Source organism: Octopus bimaculoides, chromosome 10 (assembly GCF_046866305.1).
Source record: "Octopus bimaculoides isolate indiv1 chromosome 10, ASM4686630v1, whole genome shotgun sequence".
Taxonomy (NCBI): domain Eukaryota; kingdom Metazoa; phylum Mollusca; class Cephalopoda; order Octopoda; family Octopodidae; genus Octopus; species Octopus bimaculoides.
The window spans coordinates 89,487,595-89,504,836 of NC_142937.1; the positions used below are offsets into that span (position 1 = coordinate 89,487,595).

The 17,242-nt window shown below is 34.4% G+C and overlaps 1 protein-coding gene across 1 annotated transcript in view; it reads left to right on the forward strand.

The window, feature by feature from the left end:
* LOC128248837 (uncharacterized) overlaps positions 1 to 17,242 on the forward strand; it is a 137,517-nt gene that overhangs the window by 86,570 nt on the left and 33,705 nt on the right. Inside the window, exons 49-58 of the mRNA XM_089358259.1 lie at positions 716 to 955; positions 2,055 to 2,285; positions 4,343 to 4,513; positions 5,462 to 5,701; positions 7,527 to 7,760; positions 8,955 to 9,125; positions 10,422 to 10,661; positions 12,999 to 13,232; positions 14,627 to 14,797; positions 16,069 to 16,308. Of these exons, the coding sequence (XP_089214385.1) occupies positions 716 to 955; positions 2,055 to 2,285; positions 4,343 to 4,513; positions 5,462 to 5,701; positions 7,527 to 7,760; positions 8,955 to 9,125; positions 10,422 to 10,661; positions 12,999 to 13,232; positions 14,627 to 14,797; positions 16,069 to 16,308 (2,172 nt within the window). The remainder of the gene's footprint in view (positions 1 to 715; positions 956 to 2,054; positions 2,286 to 4,342; positions 4,514 to 5,461; positions 5,702 to 7,526; positions 7,761 to 8,954; positions 9,126 to 10,421; positions 10,662 to 12,998; positions 13,233 to 14,626; positions 14,798 to 16,068; positions 16,309 to 17,242) is intronic.

Sequence of the window (17,242 nt, forward strand, 5' to 3'; positions counted from 1 at the left end):
CATTCCCCAGCATAGAAATGCAACACTTTTCTCAACACGGGTGTTCCATGTATTTCTGCCAGCATTTATACTAAAAGAATGAGGGCAAAAATACTCTGGATAATTCCCTGCATAGAAATAGTAAAGTGGCTACTAATTGAAGCAAGATATAACTGATTTAAATTTCATCCTCAGAGGGTGGCAAGATAACCACATAAAGATAAACACTTTTTTTTTTCATAACTAACCACATAACTAACCATATAAGTTAAATCCTTTTACGTTCTATATTCCAATCCCAACAGGTTGTATTTTGCCTCACATATTTCTGAAGGCTATTAAAAAAGCACTAATCAAGTACTGAGGTTCATTTATTTTTATCTATCCTTGCTGCAGAATCTGTGGCCCTGTGCTTAATTTAGGAACCATTATCATTAATATTGGTAACATCAACAATAATTATAATTAATGTTGTCATTAAGGATGATGGAGTGACAGAACCTTTAGAGCATGAGACAAAATATGTTGAGATATTTGTTCTTGCTCTTTAACTTCTAAGTTCAAATCCTGCTGATGTCAACTTTGTCGTTCCAGAGCAATTAAAATACAATGCCAGTGAAGTGCAGGAAACAATTTATTTGACAAACTCCTAACTTAAAGTTTTGGCCTTATTACTATGTTAGAAATTAATATTATTGTTATTTTTCATTGGCCTAAATTTTACATTAACTTTTAGATCCTCAGATCCATTTTATGGAACTAAAAGGTTCGGTTCTGGATGTATCTGGAAAAATATTGTGGCCTACGCAAAATGTAACAACTGGAGCCTGTGCAGAAAAATGTTTGTCTGACAAAACTTGTTTATCATTTGAAATAAATCGCAGAAGTAGAAAATGTTACTTATCAAAGAATACTGCAGCTTCCGCCAAGAAATTAAAGGGAGACAAAGACAGAGATTACTACCAACGAGTAAAATGTAATTATTCTTTGTATTATATTATTGGATTTTCTTTACCTCATATTCTGAAATTTGTATTTCCATTTGTACTGAAACAAGCCAGTAAGAATCTGATATACAATATATATATATATATATATATATATATATATATATATATATATATATTATGTAGTAATTATGTAGATATTTAGCTCACTCTGGTTCACGTTAACATCCAGAAACTTAGACAACTGCAGCAGTTTCTAAAATTCACTGAGCAATAGTCATTAAGTATATATATATATATATATATGTATATATATATATATATATATATATATATATATACACAGGGTGTGTTAGGTAAATTATCGCCATTTTATATTTTTAATTTTGCACATTGTTTGCTTTTGATTTTGCTGACTACACAGTAAAGTAGGGTCAGTTGAGCACTGTCTGTGAGAAAAGTACCACCATGATGCAATTCACTCTGCCAGAAGTTTGGAAATGACATACTGTGCTGCTTGGCATTTGCACCTGAAGCTCCAATATGAACATTTTAGAGTGTTTGGGTGTCAATCAGTGCAGAAGATTTAGAAAGAGTTGCATGAGTTTAATGGATTATGAAGGTACAGCAGCTCGGAAAACTCGCTCTGATCATTCTGATGAAAAAAGAACTCCTGAATTTGTTGGTGAGATCCAGACCATGATTGACAACGATCCCTCCCAGTCAATCAGGTCCATCATCAGGAACATGGGAGTGTCTGAGTTTCTTATCAGGCAGGTGGTGCATGAAGACATTCGGTATTCCTCATACTTGATATGTTGGTTGACTACCTGTTTAAGAGAGTATTGACCCCACAAAATTGCACCACTAGAAGAAATATGTACAATTGTATTGTCTGCGACCTATATGTTGAGACAAGGTTTCATATAAGTCTGAATATGTTCTGCAATTCACATGAATTCTGATTAGGGTGTCATTTGGTGAAACAATTATTTGTTGATAACATATTGTCCATTTACAAAACCACATGCACTACATACTTTGAAATATTTGTGTGTGTGTGTGTTTAGGTGGGTGGGTGAGTATATATACTCATATATATTTCTTGTTTTCTTTTTCTTTTTGCAGCCGGTGAGCCTTTGAAACTTAAAAAAGTTAGCATACCGGTCGATGATGTTTTAAAACAGTTTAAGAATAAAACCTTGAAGGAGTGTAATGAAACTTGTTATCAATACTCAGAATGCAATTCTTATGATTACAATGAGGAAGCTAAGATATGTGAACTTAGTAATATGACTCAACTGACTCATGAGTTTAAACCTGTCAGTAGAAGCTGGGATGCATACATCGTTGACCCCGGTCAGTACAATATTTCCATTTTATTTGTGTGGGCATATGTCTGTGTGTATTTAAATATATGTATATGTGGACAGATAAGATATATATATACAAGTATACATATATATTCCTCCTCCTCACCCTCCTCCTCTTCTTCTTCCTCCTCCTCCTCCTCCTCCTCCTCCTCCTCCTCATCATCATCAGTGTCATCGTTTAATGTTTGTTTTTCCATGCTGGCATGGGTTGAACAGCCTGACAGAAGCTGGCCACAACTGGTTCTGCAATCTATTTTGGCTTAGTTTTTACAGTTGGATGCCTTTTGTAATGCCAACCATACTTTTTATGTAGCACCAGCTCCAGTGATTTTCATGTGGCACCAGCACCAACGCTTTTTATGTGGAACCATCACAAGTGTTTTTTATAGGGTACTAGCCCCAGTGCTTTTTACATGGCACCAGCACCAGTGCTTTTTACATTGTACTGTGATTTTAGGATATAAGTTCTGGTGTGGGGAATAGGTATTTTTGAGTAGAGCTGTATGCCATATTTCTCTGACCTTTGTCATCTCCATTTGTAAGGCTCAGTGTTTTTAAACTGGCCTTCAATACATTGTCCCATGTCTTCCTGAGTCTCTCACTTCCACAATTTTCACCTACTGTAAGTGATCAGTAATTCTTAATGCAATTGTTCTCATCCATATGCATCAAATGACCAAACCAGTGCAGTCTTCTCTGTTGCACAATGCATCTAATTCCTTTTATGCCTAATTTTTCTCTAATACACTAGTGCTCAGTCACACATGTACACTGAAATTGCACATCCAACAAAGTATACCAGCTTCATTCTTCTATATCTTCACATATTCTCTGCATTCAAGGCCTACACCTCACAACCATATATCATTGCAGTTCGTATACATGCATCATACAATTTTCCTTTCACTCAAGTAGAGAGACCTTTGGTTGTCAACAGAAGTTAAAATCTCCTTGAACTTTCACTATCCTATTCTTATTCTAGCAATTACATTTTGGTACATCCTCCTCCACTGCTAATTAAGTCACCTCAGTAGCAAAAAGCGTCTATTACTTTCAGGGAGCCTCCAGGACAGTTTCCTTTGTCCTGTACATCTTCTATATAGAAATACTACTTTTTCTGTTAATCTTTCTTCTATACCACTGCATCTCTTGTGTATCCATAGCTTGCACTGGGTACACCGAGTAAAATTTCTGCCTACACTCTTCCTACATATTCAGCAAAGCCATTTACCTGAAGGAGGTAGGTTTCTGTCTGATTTCTTGCTTACTTGGACCTTGGTCTTTGCTAAGTGAACTTTAGGAACCTTTGATTCTATGTTTTCTTTCTTAAACAAGAATATTACTGACAGTAACTTTGATGTTTCAACCAGTTAACCTTTTGTTCCTCAAGACTCTCTTTTTCATTCCTAAATTCAGCTGCTCACTTTGCACTGCTGCTAAACCCTTTTATTGCAGGTACTTGATAATAGAATGATGCCAAATTTTGTCCATTTTCAAGCGAATTCACTATTAGTGACTTTTGAAATCTTCTTTAAATATCCAGATGTCAGTTTACCTTGAAAGAAGCAATGCAGTTATTAATAAGTACAGTTGAAATTAATGCATGCAAGATTTCGCAGCTTTGGCATCACTCCTTCATAATCAGCCTATGAACATTTCAGCCCACCCTCATATATGAAACTCTAAACACAACAGTAGCAGTCATCCATCTAACTGTACTCACAAAATATACTATACTATGCATGCCTACATACATACATACATACATACATACATACATTGCATACATACATACATATATACATACATGCATGCATACATACATACATATATACATACATACATACATGCATACATATGTATGTACACACACACGCACACACACATGCATACATGTTTATATTTATATTTATATCTTTGTGCAAATGTCTTCAGTTTGTTTCAGTCAGTACCTTCTATTCTAAATTCATCATTATCCCCTCATTTTCATCCTCTTCCTAGCATATATTCACCACTGATATCAATTTCTCTGTTCACTTCCAGTATTCACAATAATTGACTGTGGACCTCCAAAAGACATTATTGGTGCATCAAAGTCTTACAATACCACCACCTATAAATCTGAAGTTACTTATACTTGTCCAGGAAAACATAAGTTTAAGTCAATATGTAAAGAGGACAATAAATGGACTTCTGAAGTGTCCCATTGCAAAGGTAATGTAAATAGGTTCTCTCTTGTTCTATCTATCCAATTTTCTTTCTGCTTTTGTTAAGAGTCTTTGTTAGAGAAATAATGGTTGTGTCCTTGATAATTTCTTTGTTTATTACTGGTAGAAGGGAGAGATGAGGCTATCCTTTGTCCATAGACCTCCCAAATTCTTGCAACAGAGTGAACTTCATTAAAGCTATCCAATGGCCAAGCAATGGTATTAATTCAGGTAATGGATTAAGTCTGCCACCCAAGAACTGGAAGTGTGGAAGCTTGTTTTCTCGAGCAGAATTCCACTAAATTTCATCCAGAAGGCTTAGCTATGAAGCAAACTTTTAGTCATACCATCAAAAGTTCACACAATACTACATTCTTCTTAAGTAAACTTATTACCTCCACATGTATATCTTAGCTCATCTTGATAATTTTCTTCTCAATTTCTAACTTGATCTTTCTCATGCATACTTTGTGTCAGTAAATGTTTAGATACACACCATAAGTAGTGTAGCTTAGTGAATAAAATCATGGAATCAGCTGTGTTGTCTTATTTCTCAGTCTTTGGGAGCTCATATTTTACCATGTCTTATTGCAAACCACATTTATAAATAAAGCGTCCACCATGTAAAGTAAACACCGCCAAATTGTATTCATAAATTTAGATTACATTTTTTTCACTGTACTGTATTAAAAAATAAAAATTAATTGTTTGTAAGCTTAAAATAGGTTTTTATTAACCATACATTATTGAAAATACATTAACAAATAAAGTAGAGAACTGGAAATGGTTATTATCGGTTTAGCCTAGAGACAAGTAAATTTGGCGAGCCTAGCCTAGAGACAAGTTAATTTAACTTAGGTTGTGTCTCCTGGAACCAATTAATGACACAGAGTGAGGTATGCCTGAATTATTGTTGTTGTTGATTTCATTGGTCTAAATTTTATTTTAATTCCAGCTTCTCAAATCCATTTTGTGAAAATTGAAAATGCAGCTTTGAATGTCGTTGGAAAAACATTGTTGGACAAGGAAAATGTAACAACAGAAGCTTGTGCGCAAAAATGTTTGTCTGACAGACATTGTTTATCATTTGAAACAACTAAAAAAAGTGGAAAATGTTATTTATCAAAAGAATCTGCAGATTTCTCCAGGAAAATAAGTAAAGCCAAAAGCAGAATTTATTACCAACGAATAAAATGTAATTATTTTTTGTATTTTATTATTGGATTCTCATTACCTTTTTTTCTGAAATTTATATTTCCATTTGTATTTCATAGTATATAGATATCAACAAATTTACCTATAAGGACAGACACAGACATACTTTAGAAATAAGGCATGTTAAGAATTGTAAATACTGTTAGAGGATTCTCATACACCTTGAACACTATTATGCATGCTTTCAATCATGTTTTGTCTATATAAGAAAGAAATCCTTTTTTCTTAAATCCAAGCAGTAGTGGTGGTGGTGGTGATGATATCAATCCCAAAAAGGCGAAAGGCAAAGTTGACACCAGCAGTGTCTCAGTTTAGAATGTAATGAGTTTGAAGAACTACCACTATGTGGCATAGCTTATGCACATCATCTTGCCATCGTGTCCTTCATAATCTGATATGCAAAATAAGAGAAAAAGTAATGCCAATCTCTGTAGTTGTGTATCTCCTTGAATGTTTCCATGAACATAGCAAGGGAATTTTTATCCATTTGTGAGGCACACATAAGTACCTCAAAATTAAGAATATTCATAGTGTTATGGTTTGTTAGTCATGTTTAGATGACATAATTCTAGTATTATGTTGCAATAAGAAAAGCATACAATTATTTGTAACTATTAAAATCAATCCACCTTTCTATTGAGAGAATTCTGCCTCTCTAAGGCAGTGGTTTATAAAGCAGTTCTGACTGAACCTGATATTTTCTGAATGAATTATATTGAACTTATAGCCAATGGGCTTCAAAGAAAGATTCACTCAGCATTTATACTCCTTCAAGTTCATCTTACAAGGTAAAATTCACATATCTGTCCTGTTTTATCTGGAGATTTCTGGAACACAACAATGATCTATCAAGCATAACCTTGGACTTACCTGACTAATTCATAGCCTATTTATCAGAGTGTATTTTTTTTTTGAATAAGCTATAAAAAAAAAAAACTACATACAAGTAGTTTGTGTGTGTATATCGTAAAATATAATAGCCAACTAAATGTGGCAGTCCCATAGAGGATGATGCTACTGTTGTTTTTAGCCCCGAGAGGACATCTCCTTCAGCTGGCTAACAACAGACTATCTCTGTCCGATAAGTATTTGTGAGGGGAAATCATCGTTCCCATCTCTAGCCTTACGTGATACACACAGATCTGGGTTTCTGAGTAGTAACCCATCATCAGCGTGTGATAATCATGAGCTAGTAATGAAAACTCATTCCACACACAAAATACTATATGCTTTTACCAGTGACATACTGTTGCTGATCTCGAAAAAGGAGAAATAAGCAATATTAAATGTATGAAGTGAAAAGTAAACAGTAGTAGTACGGAATCATAAAATATATTTTACAATCCATCCATAAAAATATTTTCAGCATAAGACATGCTTCTCAGAATAAACTCTAGTACATCTAGTACATACTTGCAACTTCCCCTCATTGTTTAGGTTAAGATAATCCCTTTGTATAACCCTCTTCTGATGGTGTGCTTTTGTTTGAGATTAAATGGCAGTAACAAACTTGACTTCTTGGTTGATCATCTGTTGAATAGCACTTAGACCCTACAAAAGCATACTGTTAGAAGAGAGCTGTACAAATAGATTATATGTAACTTAAGTTTTGAAACAATGCTTCAAATATGTCTTGAGATGTGTTATGACTCACTTAAATTCTAAGTTGCCATTTTGTAAATCAATTATTTGTTTATAACAACTTGTCCATTTGAAACAAATTATGCACCAGATGCTATATAATATATCATTTGTATACATTGGAGTACAAAATGTATCTCTTGTTTTCTTTCTTTTCTTTCTAGCTGATGATGATCTTTTAAAATTTAAAAGTACTTCCATACCAGGGTATGATACATTTGAAAGGGTGAAAAATGTGACCTTAAAGGAGTGTGATCATGTTTGTCATCAAACTCTAGGATGTAACTCTTATGAATATAATGAAAAGCGTAAGCTCTGCGATCGAAGTAATGCAACTCACTTGACTCAGGACCTTGAACTTAACATGTGGGGTTGGGATACTTACATCATTAACCCAGGTCAGTAGATATTTTTTCTTTTATTTTTTGCTACTGCCCTTGCACTTCTTTCTTCCTTCTGGTAGCATGAAATAGCTCAGATTGCAATTTTTCCCCACTCATTATCAAAGCTGTAACAGAAAGAACACACAATTGACATTTATATGTTATATATGAAAATAAAGAATAAGCAATTCTGCAATGGTTACACAAAAGGTTGTATCAAATTAATGATATAACATAGAGATATAAGTTGCTAAAAATCATCAGTGAAGATCTCAAAACTTTTGAATCATCCTGATATGTATACATGTATATAGATAGATTAGATTAGACTCACCTGAACTCAACCCGATTTGACTGGAACAAGAAACTGAAAATTTAACTGTAGCCAAGTATCAGTGTACAGAGACATGAGAAATGAAGCAGTAAATATATAACTTCATTCCCAAGAAGACATGGACGCCTTCTGGTGTGAAAACTTTCGAATGAAGAGGAGTTTAAATGAGAGGCTCTATGGCTGGGGAAAATTCAAAGGGCTTATTGTCCTGTTACACCCAAGACATACAGCAGCGATGATGATACACTTGTGACTATAATTCAATACCTCAAAGGATTTGGTTGTTGGATACCAGTACAAAAAGGAAATCTTCCACTGACCATTCCTTATCAACCTGTACCATCAAGATCTCAATGGGAATAGTAACATACCACACTGGTTAGCTCTGACAAAGACAAAACTGATCTGCCAAAGCAGAACCACCCGCATGACAAAAGACTACCTGTCAAATGCATGCCAGAACTTAATATGTAAAATATATATAGCATGTTTAAACCTCTTCCACCAAGACCATTGTGAAAGTACTAACATCCTCACAGTAGAACAAGTATCTGGTGAGATGGGAGTTCGGTGATGGGCTGAGCGATTGCTGATAAACAAAACAGTTATGCCAGAGGTGCAACAATATATAAGAAACCTGGTTTCAGTGTGGCTGGACTACAAGTAAGCCTTTGACTTTGTCCTCCACTCGTGGATGCTAGAAACCCTTCAGCTTGCTGAAATTTCATAAAACATAGTCAAAGCCATAACTGACTTGATTTCATCCTGGGCCACCATATTTGAGTTAAATACATCGTACGAGTTGGCAGTGAACTCCTCAACAAACACTCTCTTCCTGATCATCATTGATGTCAACTTGTTTTTATCAATTTCAGATTATGCAAAAATTGAATGTGGATTGCCAAAAGACATTGCTGGTACATCAAAGTCCTTCAAAACCACCACTTATAAATCTGAAGTCATCTATACTTGCCGAAAGGGAGAACAACTAAAATCGATATGTGGAAAGAATCGCAAATGGACTCCAGTAGCAGAAACCTGTAAAGGTAATGTAACTAGCTTCTCTTTTGTCTCTAAGTAATTTTGTTTTATTTTTGTGTTAATTGTCTTTGTCAGAGGAAGATTGGCTGATGCATGACAATTTTCCACAGTGATTGTTGTTGGAGAGAGGGAGAAAGGAAGTTTTCTTTAGTTTAGAGACCTCCCAAACGCTTGCAACAGAGTGGATTTTGTGAATTCTATCTGTGGGCCAGGTAATGCTATTGACTTAGGTGACACATTAAGTCTGCTGAAAAAGAGCTTGAAGTCTAGAAGCTTGTCTTGTGAAGACAGTTTTACAAAATGGCTGGAAATTGTTAAGTGCAAGATACCAACCTCTGCAATGGTAATAAATTTTTTGCATGAATTTTTCACAAGATTTGGTATCCCAGATGTGATTGTATATGATAATGGAGCACAATTTGTGTCCAGTGAATTTAGGAAAATTCTGTGAAATGTTCACAGTACAATATAAAATGATAGTGCCTTACCATCCCACATCAAATGGACAGGCAGATCATTTTATGGACATTTTTAAAAGAGCTTTGAGAAAAGCAAACAAGGAAGCTACAGATGAAGTTGCTCTGTAGCAATTCCTAAGGGTATGCAGGGTGACACCGAATCCCAATACATGAACAAGAAGCTCACCAACTGAACTGATGTTTGTGAGAGAGGTGAAATCAATTTTTGATAAAGTGTTACCTGGCAAGGAAAAGAAAGTACCAGAAAAGACCATCTAAAATTTTTCAAAATTGGTGATAAGGTGTACATGAGGTCTTACAAAAACAGAAAACACTACTGGGAAGAAGGAAAAGTTACAAAGCACACTAGCCATAGTTTGTTACATCCTTTTACATTCTGAATTCAAGTTCCACCTGGTTGTACTTCACCTCTCATACTTCCAAGATTGATAAAACTAGCACTATTCAAGTAATGTTGGATTTATTTTCATGTGCACTCACTGCAGAATGTGTGACCTTGTATTTATCATAGAAATCATTATCATAAATATGGTTACCGTCAACAATAATTTAATGATTATTCTCATTAAGGGTGCTATATTGACAATCATTTGAGCATCAGACAAAATGTGGTGTGGCATTTTTTGGCTATGTAACTTCTGAGTTCAAATCTTGGTCATGTTAACTTTGCCCTTCTTTGACCAATAAATTATGATAGCAGCCAAATGTAGAGGCCAAATTAATTGATTAATTCCTACTTCAAAGTTTTGATCTAGTTTCTATGTTGGGAACTAATTGTATTGTCATTATTTTTCATTGACTTAAATTTTACTTTAACTTTAGATACTCAGATCCATTTTATGAAAGTAAAAGATGCAGCTTTGGATGTATCCGGGAAAACATTATGGAATAAGAAACCTGTAACAGCAGATGCCTGTGCAGGAAAATGTTTATCTGACAAAGATTGTTTATCATTTGAACTAAATAGAAAAAGTGGAGAATGTTACTTATCAAAGCAAACTGCAGCTTTCTCCAAGAAAATAAAATCAGACAAAAGCAGAGATTACTACCAACGAATAAAACGTAATTATTCTTTGTATTTTATTATTGAAATTCTCTTTTCCTGAAATTTGTAATCAACAGGTATACCTGTAATAATAGACATGTAATAATAGTATTAAGAACCTGAAATACTTTGAATGTATTCTTATACAGCATTTCTTTAACTTGAATATTTTTATGCATGCTTTCACTTGTTTTCTTTTTATATAAGAAAAGAAGGCCTTGTTACTTTTACAAAACTTGAATAGTTGTAGTAACAGCAGCAGTAGTTATGACTGCTTTCACTTCATTTATTTATGTTTTGCATGCCTTAAATGGTGTGTTATGGCACAGATTGTCACCACTGGTTACTGTCCTTCATGATCTGATATACCAAATAATACAAAATGTAATGTCAATCTACATAATTGTAATTTTCTATATTTTGGTATGGTTATTATGGCAGGAGGCCCTTTATATCACCAATCATTACATGACATGAAGAAAGCACATTTTCCCATGCTACTAGAATAAGAGAAGTTATCTACTGAGGCTAAAGAATCCTCTCTACTTAAAATAAGTTTCTATTCAGAGGAGTTTCATGGAGTTACAAGCAAAACAACCACAAACTTTACTCTGATTTCAAAGATTTTGTCCTTTCCTGCTGAAGTTCTTCCTTCTTGAAACCCCGGCAGCAAATTCTGGCTGTCAAGGTGTTCATAAATGCTTTCTGAAAGCATTCCTGTTAACAACTTCCATACTAATGGTATGCAAGTGATTGGTCTATAATAGCAAACTATATTACCCTTGCTTTTGTCTTTCATAAGGAGTACTGTTCTCCTTCTAGTTATCCCATCTAGTATTATTCCTCCTTAAGACAATGCTGAAGTTGCTCCCTTAGCCTCCCATGTAAATAACTAAATTTCTTTAACTAATACCCTTGAACTGAATCTGGTCCTGGGCCCCTCTAATTTAGCACTTTACTCATTAATGTACTAGTCATTCTTAGTGTTGACTGATTCTCACTGACTATTTCTTCCCTTACTCACTTTAACCATACTGCATCTCCATTATGATTGACTGGCTTATCCCAAATATTACTCTAGAATTTTCTATCTTCTACATTAGGTTTCTCATCTTCAACACTCCTCCACTATTTATTTGGTTATAAAATCTTCTCTGATCTGTCTCAAATAATCTATCCTGTTGATACTGATCTACTCTTTTCTGATATCTGGAAAGCTTAGCTGCCGTTAATTATTATTATTATTATTATTATTATTATTATTATTATTATTATTATTATTATTATTATTATTATTTATTATTATTATTATTTTATGTTTGACTTTTGTTTTGCATTTGTACAAGTTGGATCCAAGTCTCACCCAGAGACCTCAAGAGACAACAAGTTAGAAGTTCATGTAGGTGTTATGCCTAGGGTACCATATATTATTATTATTATTATTATTATTATTATTATTATTATTATTATTATTATTATTATTATTATTATTATTATTATTATTATTATTATTATTAAGGCGGCGAGCTGGCAGAATCATTAGCATACCGGGTGAAATGCTCGGTGGTATTTCATCTGCTGCTATATTCTGAGTTCAAATTCCATCAAGGTCAACTTTGCCATTCATCCTTTCGGGGTCGATAAATTAAGTACCTGTTGAGTACTGGGGTTGATGTAATCAACTTACTCCTCCCCCAAATTTCAGGCCTCGTGCCTATAGTAGAAAGGATAATAATAATAATAATAATAATAATAATAATAAAGGAAGCAAGCTGCCAGAACTGTTAGCATGCCAAGCAAATATGCTTTGCAGCATTTCATCTGTTTTTGTGCTCTGAGTTCAGATTCTACCAAGGTTGGAATTCTCCTATATCATGAAACATACATGAAAGCTCACCTGAATGTTTTAGTTGTAGATAATCCATTTGTACATCCTGCTTCTGATGATGCACTTTTGTTTAAGACTGAATGGCCAGAACAACACTTGATGCTTTGGTTGACCAACTGTTTTAAGTAATATCAACTTTACTAAAGCACATCATTAGAGAACTGTAGAAATGTAAAGTTGAGACAAGGTTTCAAATAAGTCTGAAGACGTTCTACAATTCATATGTATTCTGATTAGGGTATCATATTGTGGAACAATTATTTGCTTATAATAAATTGTCAATTTACAAAATTATACATCAGATGCTTAACAACATCTAATATATGCTAGAAAATATGTGTGTGATGTGTTTGTATGTCTGTGTGCGTGTATGCACATGTGTATGAATATGTGTGTGTACATGTGTGTTTGGCTGGGTGGACGAGTATAAAATATATTTTTTTTTGTTCCCTTTTTCTTTTTCCAGCCAGTAACAAGACTGTTTCATTGAAAAGAGTAGTCATAGATGGGCAGAATAATATTGGACGACTTAAGAAGGTGGAGTTAAAGGATTGTGAACAAGCTTGCCATTTATATCAAGGATGTAGATCTTATGAGTACGATGATAAAGCTAAGATGTGTGATTTGAGTAATGTAACTCATTTGGCTAGTGAACTTAAGCCCACCTATAAAAATTGGGATATTTACTTAATTAACCCAGGTCAGTAAAATATTTGTTTTATTTATTGTGTGTATATCTGGGTGTATTTACACATACATATGTGTGAGTGTGCGCATATATATATATATATATATATATATATATATATATATATATATATTTGCTAGTACGCTCTGCTCTACGTGCAATGTCAGTGTACATGTACAACAGAGTATAAGTGTCTTGAAAAAAATTAGGCATCGGATGTGGTATTCAAGAGAAACAAAACAGATGCACTGGTATGGTCATGTGATGTGTATGGGTGAGGATAGCTGTGTAAAGAAGTGCTGATCTCTAATTGTGGAGAGAATCTGTGGAAGAGGTAGACCCAGGAAGACATGAGACAAGGTGGTGAAGCATGATTTTTGAATGTGGGGTCTCATGGAGCTGATGTCAAGTGAACATGACCTTTAGTATTTGCTGTCCTTGAGAAGACTCATCAAGCCAAGTGAAATTGCAGTTGTGGCCACAGTGGCACATAACAGCATCTGTGCTGGTGACATGTAAAAGCACCCATGCTGGTGACATGTAGAAGCACCAATTCCAGTGACACGTAAAAGCACCCATGCCGGTGACATGTAAAAGGCAGCCACTACACTGTCAGAGTGGTTGGCATTAGGAAGGGCATCACCAACCACTTTACACTATATGCTGGACACTTAATGTACCAGGATGAGCACTCTCATGTGGTGCTGGAACAAGTCCTTATGTGTCACTGGCACAGAACTCTAGCAGGCTAATTGTCTTCATGATGGGAGAAGCCTTAACACTTCTGCTGTGGAAGATAGGTTTTCTTGAGTACAGTAAAGCACCAAGTATCCTGGTCCTTTGTCATCTTGTCTGAAAGGTTCCTGTGTCCTTAGCTCATCCTTCAATACTTCATCCTGTGTCTTCTGAGGTTTTACTCTCCTACAAGTTCTAACTACTTTGAGAGAGGGGTACTTCTTTATGGAGCTGTCAGTATCCATCCACACACATGACAGAAACCTTTGGTTGCCAGGTAGCAGTAAAATCTCTCAAAATTTTCTCCATCCCTTCTTATTGTATGTATGTCATTATGCAGTTTTATTTCAAGATTTCTTGCTAATAGAGTAAGAGCTGGTTTCAAACCAAGATTCAAGGCTCCTCCATTGGAATTTCAACAACATCAACAGGGTATTTTTGTATATGTATGTGCATATTTTATTGTATGTAAATATGCAGATTTGTATGTTTTGTTTTATGTATGTATGTATGTATACACACATACGTGTATGCATAGATGCATGTGTGTGCATATTTCTTCCATTTGTTTCAGTCAATATATTTATTTCAAACTTGTCATTATCTTCTCATTTTCACTCTCCTCCTAACATATATTCACCGTTGATCTCAAATTCTCTTATCACTTCCAGTCTTCTCAATAATTGATTGTGGACCTCCAAAAGACATTGCTGGTGCATCAAAGTCTTACAATTCCACCGCTTATAACTCTGAAGTGATCTATACTTGTCCAAGAGGAGAAAAATTAAAATCAGTATGTAAAGAAGACCATAAATGGATGCCATTTTTATCTGAATGCAAAGGTAATATGAATAGGTTCTCTCTTGTTGCCTTTGTATATGTAATTTCGTTTTTATTTTTATGGTAAGTGTTTTGTCAGAGAAAGAATTACTCTTTCCATGACAATTCGTGTTATGTTTATGACTAGTAGAAGAGAGAGAGGAGGCTATCCTCATACCTGAGTCATTCACAAATACTTGCAAATGCGTAGAGTTCATTAAAACTACTTAAGGGACAGGTAATAGTATTAATCTGGGTGATGGGATGGATATCATTCTTTGACCAGTCATAACAATCAGCCAGTGACCAAATCCACTCAGAAGGCTCTTGTTGGTCCAGGGCTACAGTAGGAGACTTGCTCAAGGTCTCATGCATTGGAACTGAACCCAGAACCATGCATTTGAGAAGCAAACTTGTTACCATGCAGCCATGCAAGCAAACTTGTTAGTATTTGGGAAGCAAACCTGTTACCATTCACTCAATCCATATTTGTTGAAAAAGAACAGCTCTGAAAAAATACTCAATCACTTCGTGCATGGAAAATAAATGGGAAAGTGGCTACTTATTGAACAAAGATATTATAATTAACTGAAATTTATTAATGTATACATTTTACCATTCAGTGAATGGTAAAATAATTAAGTTAATGACATGTGCTGGTCATATAATTCAGAAAAGGCGAAACTTTTCTTTTCTCATCTCACTGAAGATATAATTTTGTTGAATTAAGTTGTGAATGTTCACATTTGCTACATACCTTTATCAATTATCTAGATGAAGATGAGAGTAAAAATATATTTGTTTTCCTAGGGAAAAGATGACAAAATCAGTAAAGTGATGTTTCTTGCCATGACTAGACTACTCATATTTAGTTACATTCTTTTACATTCTGGATTCAAATCCCACCTGGAGACACATCACCTTTCATGCTTCTGAGGTTGATAAAAAAAGCATTAGTTAAATACTGAGTTTCATTCATTTTTGTGCACCCTCAAACTGCAAAATGTGTGACTTAGCTATCAGGAACAATAATTATAATTATTCTTGTTGAAGGCAGAAGATTGAGAAAATCATTTGAGCATCAGGCAAAATGTTTTGTGATATTTGTTCTGGCTTTTGAACTTCTGGGTTCAAATCTGGTTTTTGACCACTTAATCTTTCCAGGACCAATAAGTCAAGAGTAAAAGTTTATTCTAATCAGCCAATTCCTACCTCAAAGTTTTGGCTTTCATTCTATGTCATAAAATATTACTGTTATTATTTTTTATTGATCTGAATTTTACTTTAATTTCAGTCACTGAGGTCCATTTTGTGAAAATAGAAGATGCAATTCTGGATGTATCTGGGAAACTATTGTGGCCTAAGAAAAATGTAACAGCAGACGCCTGTGAAAAAAAATGTCTGTCTGACAAAACTTGTTTATCATTTGAAATAAATAAAGGAAGTGGGCAATGTTACTTATCAAAGGAAAGTGCAGCTTCTTCCAAGAAATTAAAGTCAGCCAAAGGCAGAGATTACTACCAACGAGTGAAACGTAATTATTATTTGGATTTTATTATTGGTCATCTCTTTTCCATTTGTTATGAAGTTTATGATTCCATTTATACTTCATAATATATAGACAACCATTTCTGTAAAAACATTGAGAATTTTACCTATGAGGAGAAATGTAAACATGTTCCTGATAAAAAAAAAAAAAAGAGAAGCAATATTAAGAACTGTATACACTGTTAAAACATTCTGATACAGCATTTATTCAACTTGAATACTTTTCTGCATATTTTCAGTTGTTTCTTATTTTATGTCAGAAAGGAAGCTGTTGTTCTTAAACTTGAATTGTAGTATTAGTAACACTAGTAGTAGTGACAGTGGCAGCAACAGCAGAAGTAACTACTTTGACATGATTTACTGCTGGTACAGCACACTGTCTCACCAGGAATTACTGTTTTACATAATATCACATACAAAATAACAAAGAAATTCCAGTCTACAGAGTAATGTATTTTCTACATTTTGACATGGTTGTTATGGCTAGATGCCCTTCCTATCACTAGTCGTTACACCACACGAAGAAAGTACATTTTCTCATGCTGCTAGAATTAGAGAAACTGTTTACCAAGACTAAAGTATTTCCTCAACTTATACAAGTTTCTATTCAAAGTAGTTCCATGGCATTAAAAACATAAGAGCCAGAAAATTTGCTCAGTTTGATCTCAAGGATCTTGTGAATTCAACCTTGAAACCATAATCATTAGGGAAAATTCACTAGGTTTATTGATCTCAGTATTAAAATGTGCATGCAAGTATGTCATTACTATTATGACAGACCTTTGGGGCCAAAAAGAAAGTTGAGCCATTTCTCTGTATAACTATAAGGAAATGTAACTAGGCTGGAATGACAGATATTACTGTAATATTTACCTTGGATCCCCTCAAGAAGTTCAAACATGTCATAAAGAGAATAGGAA